The sequence below is a fragment of the Melopsittacus undulatus genome, chromosome 4 (assembly GCF_012275295.1).
Source record: "Melopsittacus undulatus isolate bMelUnd1 chromosome 4, bMelUnd1.mat.Z, whole genome shotgun sequence".
Lineage (NCBI taxonomy): Eukaryota > Metazoa > Chordata > Aves > Psittaciformes > Psittaculidae > Melopsittacus > Melopsittacus undulatus.
Genome location: NC_047530.1, coordinates 56,704,522 through 56,729,599, shown reverse-complemented (window position 1 = coordinate 56,729,599; position 25,078 = coordinate 56,704,522). Strand labels below are relative to the sequence as shown.

Genomic DNA, 25,078 nt, shown 5'->3' with positions numbered 1-25,078 from the left:
ATACAGTAACAGAAATGCTACTGCCATTTCATATTATTTCTCCAATTCACCTTATGAAGAGCAGCAGCTATACCCTCTAAAATGTTCATATTTCAGTGACAAAATTACAGAATAGAGTTTCCATTAAGGAAAAAAAGTGACAAATTTAGTATCTGTTAATAAACAGCTACAATATATATGTACAGTGCTACAAACAGCCGAGCAAAATATTTCCAAAGTAACATTACAATTAGCTACAGTGTATGCCTAAAATTATACAAAAAAAAAACAAGCAAAATATTTACAAATTGGCATTATAAACAACACCAGCTATGGCTACATGATTTTACCTGAGGACTTGGCTTGATTTATTGCATTTAATTTTCATGTCCTAGAGTTTCATCATTCACACTCCTCCATCTATTGCCCAGTTCCACAAATATCTTTAAAATGTATCAGGTGTTTTCTGCATTCTGAATACCCATTTAGATATTTGAAAACCAGTCTTAGAAGCTATGTCGTTAACTAAGTCTTCATGGACATAAAATTCTGCAGAGGACTTAACTACTTTTCCTTAGTGTTGCTTTACCTCTTCGCCTCGAAGGAGCTTGTTAAAAGCAAGAACATGCAAAAATGCATTATTGGTTTAGACCCTTCAAACAACTAGAACTCCTCAGGTTCCTCCTTTTTTTTAAACCAATTTGTATATTTATTGACATTTATTTATATGTGATTCTTTTTTCTTTCTCTTAAGCTTATTTCTTACTGAAGATTTCTGCTCATAAAGCTAACAAAAAGGAAAGAGAGCCTATTATTGTACCTGGAATTCCTGACGAGGGGTGCAAAATGGGGGAACCTCAACCCACAAGCATTTGCTCTTATCAGTGGTTGATTTTGTTGCCTGTTTGCAGTTATGTGCCATGATTTTCGCTGATGAGCTTTTCCCAGTAGGAGCAAGCAGAAAGGCAACTCCTCTGCAGAACTTCAAACAAGGGCTACAAAGGAAACTTTCCTTTTCCCACCCTCAAACAAGGGAGCAGGAACCACACACCCTAATTACATTTCAGCAACACGCCATCAGTGATACAATCAGGCTGCCAAGACAAACCACATTCAAAACCCAGTACTGAATTGTAGTAATCTGATACTGCCAGGTCATTTACTAAGAAGTGAAAGGGCTCCCAACAAAGCAATTATTGCTGAGTAAGCCAGACCAGACCCCAGCTTTCCTTGGAGCAAGGATACTTCATATTTACATGCAACTATTCCTGAATGAGATGGAGGTCTATCTACCATCTTCACTCACTGCTTAAACGCTTTAAATCCCAGGTTTCCTTGGGATGACTGACACTATGGGGATGGTGAGACACTGGAACAGATTGTCCAGACAAGCTGTGAATGCCCTGGTGGTATTCAGGACCAGGCTGGCTGTTCCAGTCCATGGCAGGGGGTTGGAACTAGATGATCCTTGAGGTCCCTTCCAACCCAAGCCTCCTTGTATCCAGAGTAAGGTTCACATTCGACACTGTTTGAAGGACAAGTCCTAAAGAACCACAAGGGGTACAACCTCTATCAGACGTATTGACGACTTCACGGTAACGTCCCCATATACTCGGGTGAGACACGAGAATCACATTACCCTGACGCCAGGCACCCCTCAGAGGGATCTCGCCAGGCAGCTGTGCAGGAAAGGACAGACAGGCACCCATCCCCAGCACGACCGGCCGCACTGCACCGCCTCATGCGCCCCTGTCGCTCCCTGTCCGAGGGAGCGCACCACGGCAAGGGGCTGCCTTTCTCAGCCACCCGCTGCCTCTCGCAGCTCCCAGCCCACGCTCCATACCTGCGCCGCCGCTGCGAGGCCGCTCCGACTCCGAGGTCCAGCGGGGCTGCCTTCACTGAGAGCAGGAGAACAAGGCACGGTTTGCTCGGCCCAGACGTACCATACCCCACCTTGCCCTCCTCAGGGCTGCCAGCCGCCTGCCTCACTGTACCTCAGAGTCCTTACCTGAAGAGGGGTATGTGCCCACCGGCAGCGAGCTGAGCCCAGGCATCCCACTGGTATAGGGCTGGAAGGCAACAGTAGCAGGTTAATGATGGCTAGGATTGCCTCACCCTGCCTCTTCTCCCGCTCCATCCTCGCACCCTGCCCGGTGGAAGGCTCACCCACTAGACAGGCGCACAGCAGCGCCCCGACAGGGAACCGGGTCTCCATACAGACGGGCGAAAGACAACGGCAACTTCCCACAGAGCTCCAGCCTTCCAGCACCGGTCTCTACCTGCACCTTGTACTCAGCCGGCCCTCCCAGGCGGGGCAGCCCACTGGTTTATCTGCCACCCGCCCGTCCTCCACCCCTCACCCCGCAGCGTAGTGCCGGCCCCATCAGCACTGAGCTCTGATCTGCCGCGCGGAGAGCCAGCTCTTCACGTTTATGCTTAGCTTTCCACCCATCTCGGGTTTAGGATACGATTAGTGCTACAGCTTGTCAGAAGGAGCCGAAATCTCCACGGCGGGGTACAGTGCCAGGCTGCACCCCACTACTAGCAAATCTGGGGCTTCTCCTTCCCTCCTAGGAATGTCGCACGACTAAGAGCTGCCCGCTTATGCTGAGATGTAGCAAACGTTCTCTATGCTTAACAAAGAATATTGACCCCAACCCACTGAAATACGTGTCAGAACTTAAGTAGTGGAAGACCCGAGTAAGGCATAAACTCAGTGCAGCATACAGCAAATGTGTGTGGGTTATTTCCATGGCTCTTGGTAACCTTTTTTTACCATAAACCCACACCCTTGAATTTGGAGCTCTTTGTAGACATTCTTTAGGTTTCATTATTATTATTATTATTATTATTTCTCCTCACGATCACATTTGTTTCCTTAAGTCACTTTTCTTCCCTTTTCCCTCTTCATCTCACTGTTACCTTTTTTTCTGTTCTTTTCCCTTTCCCATCTGCTGCTACCTCTTTCCCCATCATTCTTCAGATTGCATATCTTATAACAGAAGGTTTAGAAGCTGCCCATACCAGGTGAGAAACTCTCAAATGAAAAGGGGCCTTTTCTGACTGCTTTGGGAAGTCTGTTAACAGTAAGTCATTAAAAAGATCCCTTTTCTGCCTTTGTAATTTGTCCCTGTGGATTGTGTTTCTTGCTGCAACAAGTATTTAATTTCTAATGAAATGATGGAAAACTAGTGGTTTTCACTGAGAATGCTGTTCTCTCCTGTAAATGTTGGAAGGAGAAGTTGTATGAGAGGAAAGAAAGTGAGACAAAAAAGATATTCTTTAAGTTCAGCACGTCCTTTTCCCACTAACCCCAAAGAGATTGCTAGAATTATGAGCTAGCCTCAGCCTGCAGCAGAGCCAATCTACTCTGTATGCACCATACCCTTGGCTTTGGTGCACTTTCTCTGATCCATCTTACATTAATGAAAGTAGATTGAAAGCAACAGGAATCAGTTTACACAACACGCATTTTAATGTACATCTCTGCCTACTAAATGGGCTGCCCACTTTAGTCATTATCCCTTAATGCCACAAGTAGCAAACAATGACTGAAACTAGTTTAAAGCCAATTTAGAAGCAATTTGATTTTTTGCTATGAAAGATTTCATTATACAAAACTAGTAAACAGTCAAAATTGTACCATATTTGATTATGCCATATTTGAAGTAATGGAAACTTAAGAACCATCTCATAAATTAACTTATTATCAAACTTCTCATTTTGGAACATGGGATAGCTTTGTAGGTTTGTTTGCTTTGTATTTATGCAGAGTGGAGCACAGGAATTCATGTAACAGAGCAGACTAACAGCCTGCCAAGCTCATTAGCCTTTCTGTGGTTTGTCCCTTACCTGATGATTCAGAGCACTTTTCACATCACCAAATGAAGGTAATTCAACAGTATTTTATTATTTGGAGGAGTTTCTGACTCCTGGAAAAAAAATTATCTATATGAATAAAAAAGTTACTTTCCTTCAAATGTACATAACTTTCAGGTTATAAAAAATCTATTTCTGTAGTCTTCTAGAACTGATTGATAGATATCAATGACTGGTACAGTCTATATTTAAATTTCAAGATATCATATATATTATTTTATGTATCCTGTAAATTTTATCTCCTTTCTCTTTTCAAATATAAGAAAATTTTGCATATGCAGGGAGACATTCTATAGCTGTGTGTCTAATGCTTGCACAGAATACCTTTTCAATATTGTGTAGTACTGGAACTTGGGTAGAAGGCAAATGATTTGTATATTAGTAGTTGCCTTTCTAAAAGGAAATTGTTTCCTGAAAACAGTTTTTATATTTGTACACAGGCTTAAAATGCATTCCTCCCTTCTTTCTCCCACAGGATCTAACAAATAGAGAGTGTCCATACCACTGAAATGTTCCCATACAGCAAAGTCATCCTCTGAAAGGAGTAAGTTCTGAAGGAGCTAGTGTAGCTTACAAAGATTATCACACAGGATACCAATTGTATTTGGCAGTATGATTTTTTTTTATTAATGGCTTTATATAAACAAGTTTCCACTACTATGCTTACATAAACCCCTTTCTCTCCAGAGTTATGAGAGTAAAGGAGATTCTGCATAGAAAGAGGGACATACATGAGCAAGTCTTCTCCTTTTGCTTCCAGCATCGATTGCAGAAGTCTTTATTAGTGTGTACTACAGTAGGAAAAGTGGGAGAAGTATCCTCCAGGAGATTAGTCTGAAATAGGCTCCTTTTCAGGTGCTCTGAGCTTGATTGCTATATAGTTACTCACTGTAAGCATGTCAGAAGAGACATATGCATGCAGTAATACTCTGCTAGTGGGAAAAGCTGATGGAAATCACTTGTGCAGTAATAAGTCAGATTCACCCCACTTACCTAAAAATAAAATAGATTATTTGCAGTAATGCAATTTATTGAAGCAAACTGTATTTTTCCCCTCCCCCTGAGGCTGTTTGTATGCTTTAAAGTTCACATCTTCGTGCTTTTCTTAACTAGTAGGGCTAGTGACATATCTACAAATACACAGGAGAATTTTGAATGTGAGCTTTGTGCCCTATGAAACGCACCCGTTGCAGACGTGAGCCTAGAGAAAAGGCCAGGCAGCCCATGCATGCGGAGGGGGGAGCTTGTCTCTTTTCCCTTTCCGTTTTGCTATAGCCTTAAACAACCACTGCCCATGGTCGCAGAGAGGGTATCGCTGCCCGGCCGCTCGCACTGTTAACGCGGCTCGGCACGGGAGCGGCAGCGGGCGTACCTCCCACCGCCCCGGGGCGCGGCCTCGCCTGCGCAGCCGCCCCGCGTACCTCCCGCACCGTGCTCAGCACCCGCGCATCATGGAGCGGAGGGTTGCCCGTGAGTTCCGGCACAAGGTAAGCGAGCGGAGCCCACGCATCCACAGTGGCTTCGCTGGGTGAGCGCTGGCTGTGGACATTGATGCTTCCCCAGGGCCGGGGTGAGGCGAGGCAAAGACCTGGGCTGTGACATGGCTCTTGCCACCGGGAAGGCCCGGAGCGTGTTGCCGACACTGCCCGCAGCAAAACGCTGCCTCTGTACCGGAGTGAGCGACGGGAAGGCAAAGGCTCGGGGAGCTTGGCGCTGCCGTGGCAATAGCGGGGAAGCGGACGGCAGCTTACAACCCCCCGCTCGGTTGTAGAACTTGAAAGCCTGGAGCAGGGAGGGAGAGAAGAGGGAGAAGATTTTCCCTGTACACGAGCATTTTTAGGGCTTGATGCAGTTTACTTTAATGCCGTGCAGGAAATGCGGCACCTATCCCAGTACAGGGTAGGCAAAGGTGCAGGTGCTCTAAGTCCAGGCCCAGGCAGTTCAGCTGGTGCTCGGAAGACCAGCTCCACCTTATAGTTTACGCTTACGATTGTGCATGTGCAGTCATGTGCAAATACACTTGATACGTGGAGCGACTCGGTCTGCCTGGCACGTCGTTTTGTCATTTACCCAGTTAAATAAGTGCTCAGTGGAGCTCAAAATTGAGTGAGCAAAGTAAGCTCCGAAAGCTCTTTAAGGAAAGGAGGGGGGAAATGGTGTATGTGTTTATGGTTTTGCATAGCCATTTAGGACTCTCTGACTAAAGTTTTCAGTACAGTTTTGTGGGGCTTTCTTTTTGTTTTAGTCAGGAGACTGGTTGTTTTGGTGTATTTTTTTGTCATCTTGGGAATGTAGTTTCTTTAAAGTGATGTAATGTATTTTATAGAAGTATCACATGGTAGTAAACCCACTAACTAAAGAATTGTTAGGATGATGTACAATGGCTGCAAAAAAGGAAAAAAGACAAATCCAAACAAACACAGATATATGATAAACTGAAGTTCAGAAACATTAAGGAATTAGGTAGTCCATAGTGATGACTCCAGCCATCTACAAGTATTTCTGTCTTGCTACCTATTACTGTATAACTCAAGTGGGTTGTGTAACACATCTATAAAGACTCTGGTTCCTAGGGAGATGATTGCCATCTTGAACTTTAAACCTTTTCCCTTTCATTGGTTTTTTGAATTACAGCAGCAATATAGTCCCACCCCTGATAATGAAAGACTTATCATCAGCACATGTTGTTGCAGACTAGTAGGATGCATATCTGAGTAAAACCTGTATCTGAGTTAGAGGATACTGGAACAGGTCTTTCCTTTAAATTAGTCTGTAACATCCTGCTTCTAATGACCTCTGTGGTAATTTTAATGTCTTGGATACTTACTTTTTCTGTGTTAAACCAATGAAAATGCTCAGCCACAGGATATGAGTTCCTTCAATTATTTGCTACTTTATTATTTGGTTTTCTTAGTAATTTTAATCACTTCTCCCTATTGACTAAGCAGCGATGCAAAATATTTAATATATGCAAATAAATTGGCTAGTTCTTAGATTTCTCTCAGTAGGTTTTCAAACTGTTGTAATTTAAATGCACCTTTATATTCTTATTTGAAAACTGACAGGTTGGACTAGTGCTGCAGTAGTGCATAACTGTAACCTGAACTTTGTCCACTCCAAAAAGTGCTTTCCTCCCCCTCCAAACTTCTGTTCTACTGAATAAGTTTTCATAGACATGTTGCCAGATCTTATTTTTCTTTTATGTGCAGGTGCAATTTCTGTGATGACTCATTTACTTCTATGAAAAGCAGTGCAATTTATGTAGTGAGAAACAGGGCATAAGCAAGACTTTGTGTTCTAGGTTTGTAAATTATACAACTAATATGGAGGTACCCTTAATCACAGGAAGGTTGAGGTTGGAAGTGACTTCTGGAGATCATCTGCTCCAACTCATCCGCTGAAGCAGGGGCATATAAAGCAGTCTGCCCAGGACTGTATCCAGATTTATTTACATGTATATATATACATATATATATATTCTTGGATTGAAAGCTGTAAAATCATCTTTCCCATAAATCCACGGGTATTTTCTCAAGAAACAGGAACTAAAATACGTCTCTGATCCAAGTTACGACATGTCACCACTGATGGTTTTGGGTTTTTTTTTTTTTGGTTGTTTGGTTGGTTTGTTTGTTTGATTTTTTTTTTCCCCCTTAACATGCATAAACCAGTCTTTTAGGGTTTATGAAAGTAAAGTCAGCTCTTAAAAAGTGGTGATAAGCCTAGATAAAGTGTATGTCTACACTAAGACTCTGTCCCAAGGAGATAATGAATTAGGAAAATGGTAAGAGATGCAGGTGGCTACAAGGAAATGGTAACTGATGGAGTAGAAGGCAGGAGGAAAAGAATGACCTAATTACAGAAGATGGCCTAGGAGAATTAACCCAGCTGTAGCATTCTGAATATATAAGAAGTTACTTGGGTCATTGTTTTTGTCGGAGGATGAAGAAATGCTGGTGCAGGGTGAGAAGTGCAGGAATCAAAAAGGAAGATTGAATGTTTTTTGAGGAAGAAATGGCAGAATCTAAATACAGCCCTCCAGTTCTTGAGAGGAAGTGGGAATATGTCCATCAGCTAACGTATCAAGAGTAAAATGTACTGTTACTGGTTGTTTCCCCAACCAGGAGAACAGATGATGATTTTGTTCTTTGCTGTGCAGTGCTGATATGCTTAAACATTTGATGTTCTTCATGAGACACTATTCATACAGTACCTTAGCTAACACTAGAGACTGAGTTTTGTATACCAGAACCAAAACTGCTTTATATGTTGTAATTTTTACTGATAGAGAAGGGAAAAATGTGTGTTGGACTTAGTTGTACATGTATCACCTTGCCTTGAATCTATATACAGTATTGGTAAAGCAGTTAGTTTTGATTGCAACTACTTCATTTCCTTTCAAGGCAGACTTTCTCTTTTGTGTTATGAAATTCACTGTGAATAAATTGGTTTACTCACTAGTATTTACTGTCAAGCAATCTTGTCCTGTATGTAGCTTTATGGCCTCTAGGTGTTTTGAAAGTGTCTTTTTCCAGAGGAGACAAGTGGTAGAAAACAACCTGTATGTGGAGTCTTGCTGGCTTTAGAGACCCAGGAGGAACAAAGTGAATATGAAGCATGTATTTAGTTTAAAACATAATAAGAACTGCTGGAAATCTAGAAAGAAATGGCCTTTCTTTAAGTATGCAAATTGGTCCTCAGACATCACGTCACAGTAATACTAGCCTTTAGGTCAGATGTAAATCGTTTTCCTAAACATTAAGCTTGTCCAAATGTAGAACTAATGTGATGTGACCTGTCACTGAAAGTAGAATCAGCTGGGGTCTTCTTGCCACTGAATGTGAACTAAACTCAACAAATGAGAATTCTTGGGATTTTTTTGTTTGTTTCAATTTACTGTAATTATCCAAGAGCAGGCATCGTAATCTGACACTGGTTTAAGTAAACGTACTATTAGTGGGGGAGGGAAGAATAACTAGCAAGTTCAGTCAGTTAGGAGCTGGAGCAAATAGGAAGAGAAGTGCAACAGTTTGCATAATGTTGCAAGTGAGATCCTGAAATCAGTGGTTTGGACGACAGAGCATAGATTATAATCACCTCAGTGTGGTGGTTTTGTCTGTGACAGCATGTGCTATATTAATGAATGGCCAAAAAGGTTTCTGAAAACATTTATTCAACAGTACAGTGATTATCAGGTAAGGTAAATATAATATTATTGTAATAATATTACTGCTGAGGAGAAATCTAGGATACAGAATATATCAATATTTACCATGTTGTCCAATTGTTATCATACTAATTTTAGAATCATGTTGTAAGTTTGACACTGTGAGGTAATGCTGCATTGCAAAACTGTGTTTATCTCTAAACCCCCCCCCAAAAAAAGTCTTTCCCTGTTGAAATACTTGCTCTATGGCTTAAGAATTTGTCAAAATCTTCTGTGTTCAACATTTGTGGCTGTTTAGTCAGAGATTCACCATAATGTCTTTGGGCTTCCAGGTTAATCTACTAATTGACAATGAAGCGGAGAAGGACTACCTTTATGATGTGCTGCGGATGTACCACCAGTAAGATCTAACTTCATATATGTTTGTGTAGGATTTTACTAATGCTTTTTAAATATAAAGAGTGAATATTCAAGATTTTAAGTGTCCTGCTGTATGCTATGAGATAAGTAGTTGAAGTAATAGTTTTTATCCTGTTTAATGAAGTCTTGTATGCTTACACCGTAGCCTCGAGACAGGGAAAGGGTATCTGTAATCAGCCATAGAGTTACTTTGATTTATGACTTGGCAGTTTTGTAGAAGTTGGTGGTTCTTACTGGGGAGAAAAAAAGGCACCTGGATGATAAAAACTGTTCTGAGGAAACAGGAAGAGAGCATTAATCAAATTCATGAATATTTCCAAATAATGCTTATTTATTTGCATAAGAGGCTTTCAATGAGTTTACTTTTCAAAGTTTTTTCTGATTATTCAGCTAAGAATTTATTTGCAACTGCTTTATCTGAAGGCTGAAAAAATTTAGTCCAGGAATCTCTTTGGCATGTTTAACAGCCCTGGCTTATTACAACATAATGTGGGGAAAAAAAGGTAAGGTGATAGGCATATTACCAATCCTTTTACTGAACTGATTTAAACCACGGTTGCTTAGGACCTGTATCATTGCAAATGAGATCAGCCTCTGATCCATTGTTTTTCAAAGAATATGAGAATGTATTTTCCACTCATCGTAGACAAGTGGCTCTGATAGGCATTGTTTCCATTCATACCTTAATAGCATCTCAGCTGACTGAAATGTAGATGGTTCCATCTGATGTTTGCACTGAGCTATAGTTATTGGGTGTATTCAGCTGCATATCTGATTCAGTTTCACTCAGGTTTGTCTAATTGCTTCTCTATTCATAAAGCCTGTTTAGAAAGCCAGTTGATTCAGTAGCTCTTAATTATTTAAAGTCTTCTTGCAGTTACAAAATTAACAATGCATATAGAAACTTTTCAGTTTCCAAAATTGCGATGACTTGAGCAAAAATTCCAGTATCTCTGTGAACATATGTTGATAATGTGTCACTTTTTGGGCATACATTATAAAGTATTGCAGGGAAAATTATATGCAATTGCTGTTGGAGTTAATGTTTAATGTCTGCTTCACTGTGAATAGCATTTCCAAAAGTATTTGGCCTTTAATCCCATGTAATATGCATTCCTGATCTGTATTTTCATTGCATATGCCTCGGAAATATTGTATGCCAGGAAGTGCAAATTATGAGAGAGGGAACAGCAAATAATACAGACAAAGTTTAGCTGGATGGTGTGTAGGAATAGCTCCACTGAACCCTAGGGATATATCCCTTCTGCTCTTGCAACACAGTACATTTTCTAGACCTATAGTGCTGACAATATCAAGGAGATTGCTTTTGATAGCTCTCATAAAACAGATGTTTGCAACCATTTAACTTCTGTTGATTCTTTTTAATTTTATTTTAATTATTGTGGGTTCATGGACCTTTAATTTTGATTAAAAAAGTAAAATTGAAGACTTAAACCAAGACTGCTCATGCTACTGAGTACTGTGATTTCTTTCCTGGATCAAAATTATTGATACCCTAAGTTCAGGAAAGGAAGGAGCTTGTAGCCTTGGTCTACTTAGAAGGATTCCTAACTAGGGAGGAAACAAAAGCCCTGTAGCCAAGTGTATCTGATCTGGGGAGTTATTTCCAAATGGTTACATAACTCTTTTGGGGTCTCTGAGGATGAAATGAAAGGTATTACCTTAAAAATGATGTGTGTGACTTTAAAAGGTAAAGGCAATATATAGGAGATTTAAGTTATTTTGAAGCAGATAGTTTTTCTTCCTCTTTGCTTACAAAAGATGTGCTTTCTCAGAGGCTGTTTTGCTTTGGTTAAATCAGCATCTGTCTGAATAACTTTTTCAGTATGTTGAAGGGATACACAGATATTGAATACACATGTACAGTATGTTATTAAACAATGCTTTGTGTTGGTGTGTTGATTACCTGTACTCATTTTCTCACTGTGTTGTTGTAGGTCTATGAATCTCCCAGTACTTGTGGGGGACCTGAAACTTGTGATTAATGAACCAAGCAGATTGCCTCTATTTGATGCCATCCGCCCACTTATCCCATTAAAACACCAGGTGGAATATGATCAGCTTACACCCAAAAGATCACGGTAAGAGAATGCAGAACAAGCAGGAAATACTGACTGAGTTTTCAGATAAATTCTGAGTAAAATATTAGTCACCTCTGTAGAGAGGGGCAGAATTATTTTACTTTTGATATATTTGTACAGCTCTAAGCTACCTGAAATTGTTTGCCAAGTAGTTTAATCTATTAAAAACAGAGTAAAGAGTAAAACCCAGTGCTTTCCAGCTGAAACAATCTTTTCTCATTTTCCTGGAATTTAATAATAAGAAAAAAAACCTTACAGCTCTAACCCTCTAGAAATAGCCAACTTCAACAGTCGCAGATGTCTTTTCTTATCAAATATATTTGATGGCTTTAGCTCTCACACAGCCTTCCAAACTTCAGTCTGCTTACTTTTTTCATACATAAATGTTATAAGAGAAAAATAATGCATAACTTTTATATAAAACATTATTGCCACAAAGTTTTACGCAGCTGAATAGTTGAGTATCTTCCATTTTTGCAGAAAGCTGAAAGAGGTGAGATTGGATCGTTTGCATCCTGAAGGACTTGGAATCAGTGTGAGAGGTGGAGTGGAATTTAGCTGTGGCCTCTTCATCTCCCAGTTAGTTAAGGGAGGACAGGCAGACAATGTTGGACTTCAGGTAAGAAAATGGCATTCATGCCTGCTGTGCTGCAAAAAGGCTTTTTCGACAATATCAGGGAAGCGGTCAGCAAAAATTGTTCTTTAATATTAAGAAATAGCTATTTCTAAGGTGCTCTTTGTCTCTTGCAATAAAGTTCATAAAGCGTGTAAAACAATGTTATAGTAAGTACCATTAAACCAGTGGTGAATCAGGTTATTAAAACTTTATTTCCACTATTTTTAGTGATAGGTAGAGCTTTTTTTTTCATTGGAATATGATGGTTACTGAAGATAAAATGGCTTTCTGGAGTGTTTTTACTTCATGGGTTCCAATAGTTAAAGTAAACAGATGGGCAGAAAGATCTCTAACTAGACTGTGGCAGAGTGTTTTAAGTTGCCAAAATCTGATTAAGTGTAGAACAGAGCATATAAATCCTGAAAATGTCAATTCTTCATTATACAGATATGATTTGTGTAATGAAGTGTTTATTTGAACTGGATGTGTAAACTATGGAGGGGTTGGTTTATGTAATGGAAGTACATAAAAGAAATAATTATTTTTAATCATCTCTGGTATCTTTTGTAATGCACAGAATTGTGCTTTCAGTGATTAAATTTTAGATACATGGACTGTAGCAAGGTTGGTGAGAATAATTATGTATAGAAATATGTTTTTTATAAATTGGAAGTTATGCAATTTGCATTTCTTTTTTTTTTTTTTGCTGGTTTTTTGAATGTGCCATTTCTTGTACATATGTCTTGGTGAAGAGAGAACTGAGCAGTTGCTGTGGCAAATGTCTGCATCTTTCTGTGCTTTCAAAGCTGATAAAGTGTATTAAAGATCTGTGTTTCTAAGTAGAAAGGCTATTATTCCTGGCTAATTTTAATTTGTTGAGTGTGAATAGTTGTTGGAAGTATCAATATTTAAGGATTATATTTAATACCAGTCCAAAACATATTAGACGTTATTAGACAAAATGGCATGATTCACAATAGCGTTTGATTAAACTAGTGTGTTTCATAGATATGTCTCAGTGTAACCCCACAACTCTCTTAGATGAAAAGAAAAAGAAATTCTCTGTTGACAAAGCAGTCAAAATTAGGGTTCCATGCTTGTATAATTCATGCAGAGACCTTTCTAAAATGTCTATGTTTGCATACATGCACGTGCCCTTTTTGAGCATTCATACCTATGTATCCCATTCAGAATCACCATGGAATTAGTCTAATTTTCTGGCAGCCTGCTCTGGACAGATACATGACTGACTCCCTGGATGCTTTCAGAAACTCCTTCTTGGAACAAACCCATAAATTCAGAGAATACACCCCCACATATTCTGTATTTAATTAGAGTTGAGAGGGCAGCATAGGACACTGCAAACACTGTGCTGGATGTGTTGGTAGCCTACTTTTTAGCATGGGATTTGCTAGTGGGTAACTCCAGAAAAGGATGTTGATGCACCTTCCCAGAGTTTGCACTATAAAAGCTTGTGTACCTTGTGGTGCTACATGACACAGTGAGAATGAGAAGTGTAGACAAAAGAGTTGTTCGTGGATTGTGATCAGCTCAGTAGAGAGATTCCAGCTGTATCTTTCCTCTGCTGCTCTTCTTTTCTCTGCTGACCAAGACCAGTCACTTATGGTTCTTGTAAACATTTCCTGGGAAATACTGGAAGGCATTAATGATGCTGAGAAACAAAGGACTTAATACCCAGTGTCTTAAGCCATCAAGCTTCTCTGCTAGTTTCAGATTGTTTTGACATGTTGGATAGATAAGGAGTTATCCTCACTTGTAAGGACACCATTCTTCTTTTTCTTTTTTTGCAGTACACAGAAAGGCTTTTCTGGCTTTCTGGGACCAGGGTCGTTGTACTACATGTTGGTGACAGTGAACTGGGTTGTAAAGGATCTTTGGGCTGGGTTGTACCACAACTAAGAACTAACGAGTTTGGTGATGAAGGAGGGACAATAAGGGGGAAATATGCTTGAGACTGACTATGAATTTGTTAGGGTTAGATTATATGTATTAATATGAGCAGATGGTGCTTTGCAGCTCATGTAACTGTCTGACTTATTTTGTTTGATATGTGGTGTTAAAGCTCAGCCTGAAGTCCCTTCATAATAGGTGGCACCAGGCACTTTCTGAACCCGAGTGAATAACACGAGCTGACAGTCAGTCCATTGTTCTAAATTGCTGTCTCACAGTAGCGCCAACTGCTTCTGAAATTTCATCCACTTGCTTTGTTTCACTAAATCTCTACACATTTTTTATCCCAGAAATGCTGTCTGAGAAAACTATAATGATCTTTTATTAGACCCTCAGTTTATGTCCTGCTGCTTAAAATCATTTTGCATGATTTCTCCTTTAAGTAGTTTCCAAGTTAGATTAAAATGGCTGAATGGTCATGAAGCCTCACTGAGGCATTTGTAGTTTTGACTCTTCTTTTTCCATTGCAGGTTCCCTAAAAGGCAAGTAAGTATTTTGTCCTTTCATGAAGAAACGTTTTTTACCTCCCCTTCTCTACCTCCCTTTCTGATTCTTATGTCTATGGGGATTTTGTTGGATGCCAAGAGATAGAGATTGGTATGAATGATGAAAGTGGGAGAAGTACACAAAATGAGAAATTTGAAACAGTGATGTTATGTAAAAACCCTTCAGTTTCCTGGAAGCACTAAATATTGTATTTCTGATGTTAAAAGTTACAAACAATTGGCTTTTACTTGGATAAAGTTAGGCTTGCAGCTTTTCTTTTGGAAGTCTGTCATCTCCCTGTTTGATAGGGAAAGGGGAAACTGCTATATAACAAAACAAGGTTCACGGTTTTAATCTTCTCAATCCTGCAGACTTTTATTTCTACTGCTTTTGATTCAGAAGGTTGGTATACAGTGATATGAGTACAAAAGTAACAAAACGTATGAAAAAACACCTATGAATTACCTCAGTGTATGGCCACTTTTTTCTTTCTTTCTGTTACATATCTGTATGTCCCCTGTAGTTCAGCCTAGATTGTGGTATTTCTAAAGCACCATCAGTCATAGTCAGTAATATAAATGTCATTAGGATGAGTAAAGAACACTAGACTGTCTTTTCATGTCATTTCAGAAGCTCAGGAAAGAGAAGTATTAAAAATATCTATATGGAAAAAGCTCATTCCCACATGGGAGGAAAAAATATGTTCTTGGCTGCATTTATATTTTACTGTGTGCTTCATAGGGAGATGATACTAAAAGATACAACTCTCTCAGTGAATGATGACATCCTCAGTGCAACGTTAGTTCTGCTGATACAGAAGCTATACGGATACTCACAAATGGCATTGCCATTTACAGTCCTAAAACTGGGATGCTTCTGGGTGTTAAGACATGGCAGTAAATAACAGTAGGTTAGGTTACCATTTAAAAAAGCTGGGTTTGTGAAAACCGAAGCTGCATGGTCTTTTATAACCTGTGTGATGCGAAAGATGTGAATAGAAGAGGGAATCTTGAACTAAAGACAAAAAGCCCCACCACCAACAAATAAAGACAGAAAAGTCAAGGTAGATCAAATGAGGTCAAGATTGTACACTTGAGGCTAAGTAGTTATACACAAACTTGTGGTATTTTTGCAAGTGAGTAATCCAGAGAGAAGCCAGAGATGGGAATGGGGAAAGCTTTTTGAACATTTTATTACTGATGAACTCAAGCTTCCTTTGAAAAGCGGTCATCACTTGCTTTCCTGCTGTTTCCTAGAATAACAAGCAGAATCCAGAACAGGCTGAGCCTTTACGCACAGTGCCATAAGTCTGACTTGCTTCCAAGGCATTTTGCTTCTTGGCAGTACAATTGCATTGCCAGTGCTAGTCACAGTCCTTAAAACACATTATTTACAATGGGTTTCCTGAAGTGTTGAGGACAATGGAACTGCTCTAGACTAGCTGAAAATATGGTGTTTGTATCTGCAGAGGAAGGAGGACAGCAGTGATGTGGTGGCCAGGCCTGTGGAGTGGCTTGATGGGGTGGATATGATTTTGAATGTTTGGAATTAGTGTGTGTTCCCTCGTAGTAAGAGCTGTAAGATGTGACACTAAATCACTTTTCCTTGTTTGATTCTGCATTTTTTACCGCAGATTTTACGTTCCAAAGCCATCAGAATTGACTTATTTCAGCTCTTACGAAGCATCATATTAGAAACTCTTACAAGTCTCAAATGGAAACAGTCAAGCTCTTAGTGGTGCTGCGAACTGCACGCAGGCCACTGCCCTGGGTGAGATTTTTGGGTGTCCAGCAGGTGGAGCAATAGTCCCACCGATTGGGACTTTGGACCACAGCATCTTCAGCTTCTGCAGGACAGTCACGAACTGCGTTCTCTGCCTTTGTAGGCTTCTGGTGCTGTGTTGTCAGATAAAAAGCTTTAGGTTCAGTGGGGAGGAAACCGTGCTATATGAGGTATGGTGGTAGAGCAGTGTTAAAGTTGTGTGTACTTTTGCAGTGCACAGAGCACTTCCCAGACCAAGTAGAGAAGTGTGTAAAAAGTGAAGAAAATAAATGGATTTATTTGGGGTTTGGATTTTTTTTTGTTGGTTGTTTGGGGTTTTTGTTTGCTTGGTTGGTTGTTTGGCTTTTATCTGACCAGATCAGAAGATTTGATAATACTTACAAAAACCAAGGGTTGGTCATGGCGTGCCCAATGTCCTGACACCCAAGGTGTGTGTTAATCTGTCTCTAAGACACAGGACATATTGAGGAATTCCTACTTCCAGTTCTCCTCTCTCCTCTCACATAAATGTTGTGATGGAAATTTAGGCTTTTGGTGCTGAGCAGTGCCCATTTTTTCCCTTAAAACTGTTAACAAGGCACAAGGGAGCTAGTCCTCAGTGAGCTCAACTGTGACTTCACTTTTTTTTCCCAAGCACAGATATTGATGTCAAACTGATGTAATGGAGAAAACACTGGATACTCTGTGTCATTTAGTCTGTGTGGACAGTAGATTGCCTGCTCAGTCTAAGACTGGTGGTATTACTGTCTGTCCTTCCAGTGACAGAAAAGTTGTGAAGTTTCTATGGGGGAGAATGGAAGTATCTGGCTCAAAAAGGAAAAAGAAAAAAAAAGTTGTATCTTTAAAATAAAATTGGGTCACAGTTACCTAAGGTGGCACAGTCTTAACAAGCATGTTAAAGGTTAAGATATTTATTGTAATATTGTGAATATTGCAGTGAAGTCTTTAATTCTGTAAGCAGATAGTGGGGTTTTTTGCTCCACTTTAATAGTTAGGGCTGAATGAAGCTGTTGTGTTCATGGTGAGTCTTCTGTGCCTCCTGCATTCTGGAAGAGCTAACCTTTCTGATCTTCTGCAGCTGCAATTGAAAGTGTTTCACAACCGATCTTGGTACCAGTGGCTGGTGCACCAGCAGACCCAAAGCAAGTGTATGAAAGGGAAGTTCCCATCAGATCAGAGCTGGCATAGCCAGAATCTTGTATTAAGTAACTTTCACCAAACACATTATGGTGAATCTAGCCTTTCTCCTAAACTTTTTCTCCAATGAAGATGTTTTAAAATCTTGATTTGTAGTATAAGGACCTTTTCAAAACTTAAGTCCGAAGCACAGAGCCTCTCAACAAAGTAATTGTAGATTTTTTTATTATTTTTTTATAAATGTGAGAATGCATTCCACCCAAATTTTGTGGTTTAGAACTAGGTGCTTTAGCTTTGCTGACACTTCAAATCAGCTTGATGCAGATAGCAGCATGGAAAACTTAAGCTTAAACTGAAATGTGGCAGCTTGGAATTTTAGTCTTTAAGTGGAATATGCTAGGCAGTCATTAACTAGGGTTAATACTACCATGAAACCAAACATATTTGTGAAGAGGCACACAAAATTTCATCGATTAATAACAAACTCCTATTCTGTTGATGTTCATGAGAACTTCTGTGAACTATAAGGATGGCATTTCGACTGGGCACTACCTGGAATTTGCACAGTATTCAGGACTCGGCATCATCAAACTTTTGCATCAAAATGATTGTCAGATTACATCATTGTTTAAAAACCTTTTAATGTTAATTCACAATTTATTTTTTTTTCCTTTTCCCTTTCATCTTTTAGGTTGGAGATGAGATAGTTCGTATAAATGGATATTCCATTTCATCATGCACACATGAAGAAGTCATAAATCTCATTCGTACAAAGAAAATAGTGTCCATAAAAGTAAGACGTAAGTAACAAAAATGTCACCTGTATCACTGAAGGCTGCTGTTACTATATTGATGGTGATCTGTAGAAAGTGTTATGTAACAAAGTGTTTTTCTTTTTCAGATGTTGGCATGATACCTGTCAAAAGGTAATGGTATTTGATTTGAAAACAGATTAGGTGATTCATTTTCACATTGCCTCTTCAGTACCCAAAGAACCCTTGTGCTTATCTGTGTATTTGAAAATGTGTGAATAGGCATATCTGTAGCTGATTAAAATGTCATGTCCTTTATGATAAACAGGCAGATTTAAAGATAGTTGCCTACTTAAATGAACTAATTCTATTTTCTTATTATTCATGCATTTTATCTGAAATTTCATTATCAATGTACCTATCTTAACAGAGCTCTACTGCTTCTCTGTGTAAATATTTGAGGATTTCTTCAGAACTTAGAAGATTTTCAATTTATTATCCTCTTCCAATTTCTTTGAATATTAATGATGGGAGGTGTCTCTTTTCTTAGATATTTATATAAGCTGTTCATGTTATTTGGATCATTTTCACAGTCTCTTAGAGTTACCCAAAAGTGTTTCACTTGAGGTGGTTTTCCCAATTTTACGTATGTCCAGCTTTACTAGCCTAAAGAGTTTTATGCTCGTTTGTTCTATTTAAATAGCTGGAAAATAAACCAGTAGTTGCAGATGGTATCCAAAGGAATTTGATAATTCTTCTGTGGCAGAATAGGAGGCCACATTCCAAAGTCACTTATTTAATACGTGCACATTTATTTTGTCCCCAATAATTTAAATTACTTTTCCCTTCCAGTTCAGCAGATGAACCCCTTAAATGGCAATATGTGGACCAATTTGTGTCAGACTCTGGGGTAAGAGATTAATATGTTATTAAGATGTCTTCTGGGAAATGTCTAATGGTTCTGAAACGCTTTTTCCTCTGACCTTATCACAGAAGTTATTTTATCTATTTTTGTAATGCAATATCTTGTTACAAATGTTGTGGGAGAAACATTTGTTGTGATGTGAAATGATTCTAAGCATCATTAAGTAAGGAAAGGGCAGGATACAAATGAGATATCTTTTACTTATCAATTGGTGCTTTATATTGGTTTGGCTTATTAACTTATCAGGCTACGGTTCTTCTGTATAAATCTTTAACAGATTGTTTGGCTTATCTTAGCTGTATTAGTGGAGGAATGGCAGGTATGAATGAAAGTGACTTCTATGGGTTGCAGAAGTGAAAAGGGAGACCACAATCATCACTCTTAAGCTTTCAGAAAGAAATTGTTAAATAGCACTATCATGTGTTTTTCCAGCTCTTTTGTCAGGGAACATCTAAATTATTATTTTGCAGTATCAGTTTCCTTCAATTTTCCTTTACCCTTTTCTGAAGACAAAATTTGACTAAACATTCTTATCCAGTTAGAAAAGTACAGTCTTTCACCACAGCCATGCAGCTCCACTGAAATGACTGTACTTGACATTCTTCTCCTGTGGATCCTTTGAAGAATCTTATCTTGATGTTGGCAGGGTTTGATCCTGGCTTATTGAATTCTGTAGTAGTCTTGTTACAAGTTTCACGTAAGTAACATCCGCTCCATTTTTTAACCCCCTATAGGAAGGAAAGGGCAGTGTTGCTGGTCTCGCTTCTTCTGGAGGAAGAGACAATAAAGAGAAAAAAGTCTTCATTAGCTTGATTGGTACAAAAGGCATGGGATGCAGGTGGGTACATGTTTCTTATTTAATGTCACTGACTTGTTAAGTGAGACATCCAAGGCAGTTACTTTCATCCTTCACTAATATATCAAGAAAATGGACATCAACACTGGATCAGGAAAGGAAACTGGAAAAGGAGGGTATCTGTGGCACACCTTTGTAATCATAAATGCCTGTGTTACAAGTTCTGACTTAAAACCAAAAAAATCTTTTAAAAGTAAGAGCAGGCTGGAAGTGACATAATACAAGTTGTCATGGAATTGGATCTTTTAAATGCTTTTCCATTTCAAAATACTTTTAAATGCTACTCTGTGACATAGCAAGTTCCAGCACTGTCCACTGTCAAGTTCACTCCCTGAACTTAGACTGCTTTCTGTGACTGAAGATCCATTCACTGCTATATCCAGTTCCTAAAAGTAATGTTAAATTTGCTAGATTTTTAGAAATATGAACAGATGCTTCTCAGAGTCATGTCCTTACAGCTAGTTATGGAGGTTTTGGCGTATGAAGATATGGTAGGATTTCTTCAATATTTAGATGGATGTAATTGACATTGTCAAGATTGAACTGCACAGCATATTTTCTAAAGCATAAGTTTTCTTTTATAGTATTTGGAATATGTAAAGGTGTTAAAAATTATTTACAAACCATGGAAGGTGGTTCCATCACCTGCTGGATATATGATCTACAAAAACCAATGCTATCTTTAGGCCCAACTAAGACTGTAGATTAAAGTTTCCAGGCTAGGTGTTGGCCTCCAGTTGAAACATCCTTCTTGCTTTCTAATAAATAATCCTGAAAAATACCATTCAATTGTCCATAGAGTATACTGCAGTTCAGTGAGTAAATGTGCAAGCAATTAATATTCTTCATTGTTACATGTTTGCTTTCAAATGTCATTAGTGTCCCAGTCCTTTAGACTATATAGGTCAGTGTACTGTGCTGGTTTCAGTGTCTAAGGCAAAACATAGAAGCTTGAATGTTTTTCTTGTTTTTCTTTCCAATTTTCTTTCAGGTGGTGTTTTTTTTTTCCAAATTTTGTTGTTTGTTTCAGAGTAGGATAATAACACAAAAATATTATTTAACGGGAAACAAATTGTGAAAGAAAAAAAAAGCCAACTAAGACTTCTCACTGTTTTTCACTATTATTGTATAAATATTATCCTATAAACGTTTGTTTTTTTCTATTGTATCAGTATTTCCAGTGGCCCAACACAAAAAACAGGCATTTTTATCAGCAATGTTAAGCCGGGTTCTCTTTCAGCAGAAGTGGGCTTAGAGGTAAGTATGCCACCTTCCAAGGTAGGTACCACAAGGAAATCCCCTTTTGTATTTAGTACTCCAGGGATTCTGGACGACTGTAAAGTCACTAGCTGTGGGGTTGGGTTTTTTTTCCATTGGAAAGAAATACCTTGTGGTTACATTTCAAATGAAGTGATTTTCCATATGTTTAAGAACATTAGAGTGCTCTCCTGGGTCAGAACAATAGCCTGTCAAGCACAGTATTTGGTCTCAAACAGTGACAACAGGAAATGCTAACATAGGAGAATGCGCAAACCTGTCTAGTTTCTGGTCTGTTCCCCTTGTACTCTGTGTTACCTATAATTATTGTATTTAGAATGTTAGAAACTATATCTCTTTCAGTTTTCATCTAATGTATGTACTAATTCAGCATCTGTATTACAATTTCAATTGTCTCCTTTAGGTTGGTGATCAGATTGTTGAGGTAAATGGAGTGGACTTCTCTAACGTGGATCATAAAGAGGTAAGATTACGTCTTCCTAGTTCTCTCAGTTCATAGCTGTCAACTTATTAAGCATCTGTCTGGTTTTACTGGCTGCAAAAAATATGTTTGATACGGGGGTACTTAACCAAAGAGGTTGTATATGGAACATGGGTATTTGGAGATTTGAATAACTACCACCCTGTTGTGTTCAAGTAGGTCTTCTGGAAATTCCAGCCTAGACAGCCAGCATCTTTCATCATATATATCTATACTTTTAAATATATCTATATAAAAAATATATATGTAAATATATATAGGCCTTTTATCACTTAATTCAGACTTGTTTGTTTCAATTTGCAGGCTGTCAGAGTGCTCAAAAGTAGTCGTACTTTGACTATCTCTGTGGTAGCAGGCGCTGTAAGTAGTATATTAGAGAAGAACACTTGTGAAAATTGCTATGTGGGCAAATGAATGTTAAAAATTATAAGAAGTAAAGCCATATTTCTTTATAATGGTTATACCACTAAATTCTGTCAACCAGGGCAGTGTTGAGTGGCTTTTGATTACTGATAACTATCCACAAGATTCTCAGTAAGCAGTGTAAAACTGTTTCATGACTGTGGGCCAGTGTAAAACCATTCCCTTGACAAGGAATGGAAATTAACCTTACTTTTGTAACAGATAGCTGCCTCTGCTGAAACTAGAAAGGTGAACTGGATTGGAGCAAATGAATCTGTTGTCCTGAATAGCTGATGTTTTAGTCTTATTCCACATTAATTCCTTGTGTAACTGTTTATCTGATTTGTAGTGTATCAACACATCGAAAATTGTTCAGTTTGTCCTTTTCCACTGTTCTGTACAACAGAACTATATGCCTTTAGGGCCTAATCTAAAGTCAGCTGAAATAAATCAAATCTTCCCACTGACTTGTGTGACTTTGAATGTTATGTTTTTACTGCTTTAATCTTCCTTAGAGTAAAAAGTATAGTTATATACAAGAGAATACTGAAGTTCCGTAGACTAATTGAAGATGGTATTTTCTAATTGACTTGCAATTGAATTAAGTAGGAAAAACAAGGTTAAGAAATCACCTAAGCCACTTCAAAGTGCTCATGTATACTGTGCAGCTATATTAAGGAATTTGTGGTTTATGTAAACTACTCTTAGAGTAACAAAAGATGCAGTTGTCTGAAGGTCTTGTCAATTGTTATTTAAACAAAAGCTCCAGACTAGTTGATTCAGCTTCTGGAATTCAACATCCTAAGGACTTAATTTCAACTCCCAGATACATTACTAGCTGTTAGAAAAAATAAGGTTTATGCAGGCATGTACCACTGGTTGCATCCTTAAAATCGGTAATCTTTTGCTCTACCCTACTTCACCTTGCTTGTCTCTCCTCAGTATATGTCTTAGTGCTGAAGAAGAGTTTGCCAAAGGAAACAGTTGCTCTACTCCTGTTTTTTGGTCAGCAAAGACTGTGGTGCAAAAGCATTCTTCACTGCCTTTTTTTTGTTCGAGCTGTCTACTTTGAACCTTAGAGACATAAAAAGTCCTGCCTTCCTAATTAACATGGGATTTTAACTTTGGTAGTGAAAATTAGATGGATGCTATCAAAGTGTTCCACACATAGCACCATGGAAATATCTTTCTTGAACAGAAAATATTGCTGGTGTCTTAATTGTAAAGCAAACAAAAACAGGAACAAAAACTGAAGCATTTATGTAACCTTTTGGCAATGTCCATTCCATGTATTTGGGTTCTCTGAATGATGGTACATTTCCACAGCAGCCAAGAACAAGAGCATTAAAATGCAGTAACTGTATAGTTGTCTTCCACACTGGGATTCATACAGTTTGCTGATCTCTAGAACTGCATTGCTCAGTTAGGTTTCAGGAAAGTATAATGTGGAATGTTTTCTGGGTGATACACTAAGCATGTCTTCGGCATAGACCCTTATGCTGTTGCCACTGACTTTAATAGTTGCATGCCTCTTCTGAGGCGTTTAGCACTTTGTATCTTTGAGACTGAAGCTGAAGTAGCTCTTTGGAATGAAGTTGTCAGATCTGTCAGGGTCTTTCAGAAAACATTCCTCAGGAAAAAGTGATATGAGAAAATAGCAGATGTGCTAGTATGTAAACACCTTAGAGTTATTTCTTAGAACTACATTCTTGAGACCTTTTTACCACTGATGTGGGTGGCGGCTCTGATTGCAGGGGAAGGAGCTGTTCATGACTGAAGAAGAAAGGCAGAGAGAAGCACGTCTGCGTGAACAAGAACGCCAGGAGTTAATGCATCAGAAGCGACTTGCTCTGGAGACTAACAAAATCATCAAAGAGCAGCAGGAGAAAGAAAGATTGTAAGAATGCTATATAGTACAGTCTGAAAATTTTACCCTGAATTGAGAAAGGACATGTAAGACAGGGGCAACTGTGAGGAGATTCCCAACTTATATCAACTTAAGTTTGCTTTCGTGGAGTCTGTGTTCATAAATCTTTATTCTGTGGTGTTCTTGATGTTCTAGGTTTTCAGAGTTGATATCATGCAAATACGTGTTGAGTAGAAGGGTCACTTTGTTCCCCTGTGATTCAGTATCACATTAATTATTTTCATGATCATAGAATCATAGAATGGTTAGGGTTGGAAAGGACCTCAAGATCATCTAGTTCCAACCCCCCTGCCACCTCACACTAAACCATATCACCCAAGGCTTCATCCAACCTGGCCTTGAGCACTGCCAGGGATGGAGCATTCACAACCTCCCTGGGCAACCCATTCCAGTGCCTCACCACCCTCACAGTAAAGAATTTCTTCCTTATATCCAATCTAAACCTCTGCTGTTTAAGTTTTAACCCATTACCCCTTGTCCTATCACTACAGTCCCTAATGAAGAGTCCCTCACCAGCATCCCTGTAGGCCCCCTTCAGATACTGGAAGGCTGCTATGAGGTCTCCACGGAGCCTTCTCCTTTCCAGGCTGAGGAGCTCCAACTTTCTCAGCCTGTCTTCATACAGGAGGTGCTCCAGCCCCTGATCATCCTCGTGGCCTTCTCTGGACTTGTTCTAACAGTTCCATGTCCTTTTTATGTTGAGGACACCAGAACTGCACACAATACTCCAATGATGCTATTCCCTCTTTCTTTATTTTTAGTAGCACAGTTACAAATTTTAGCCTCTTAAAATAATATACTGTGGAACCATCTCAGAAGTAGACAGGATCTTAAAGAGTGAAATAGGTAATATGGCCTTGTTATCCAGATGGTAATGAATGTCCTCAGGGTTCCTATGAAAGTATATTGAATCCTTGG

The 25,078-nt window shown here is 39.0% G+C and overlaps 2 protein-coding genes across 2 annotated transcripts in view; one reads left to right on the top strand and one right to left on the bottom strand.

Moving 5' to 3' along the window:
* The window catches only part of OTOG (otogelin), a 95,691-nt gene extending 93,575 nt beyond the window's left edge, over positions 1 to 2,116 (bottom strand). Inside the window, exon 1 of the mRNA XM_013130067.2 lies at positions 1,988 to 2,116. Coding sequence (XP_012985521.2) covers positions 1,988 to 2,116 — 129 coding nt within the window. The remainder of the gene's footprint in view (positions 1 to 1,987) is intronic.
* Positions 2,117 to 5,309: 3,193 nt separating this feature from the next.
* USH1C (USH1 protein network component harmonin) overlaps positions 5,310 to 25,078 on the top strand; it is a 47,585-nt gene continuing 27,816 nt past the window's right edge. Inside the window, exons 1-12 of the mRNA XM_034061313.1 lie at positions 5,310 to 5,345; positions 9,358 to 9,425; positions 11,404 to 11,547; positions 12,028 to 12,166; positions 18,231 to 18,339; positions 18,441 to 18,465; positions 19,144 to 19,201; positions 19,960 to 20,054; positions 21,245 to 21,329; positions 21,754 to 21,813; positions 22,135 to 22,191; positions 23,988 to 24,130. Coding sequence (XP_033917204.1) covers positions 5,310 to 5,345; positions 9,358 to 9,425; positions 11,404 to 11,547; positions 12,028 to 12,166; positions 18,231 to 18,339; positions 18,441 to 18,465; positions 19,144 to 19,201; positions 19,960 to 20,054; positions 21,245 to 21,329; positions 21,754 to 21,813; positions 22,135 to 22,191; positions 23,988 to 24,130 — 1,019 coding nt within the window. The remainder of the gene's footprint in view (positions 5,346 to 9,357; positions 9,426 to 11,403; positions 11,548 to 12,027; positions 12,167 to 18,230; positions 18,340 to 18,440; positions 18,466 to 19,143; positions 19,202 to 19,959; positions 20,055 to 21,244; positions 21,330 to 21,753; positions 21,814 to 22,134; positions 22,192 to 23,987; positions 24,131 to 25,078) is intronic.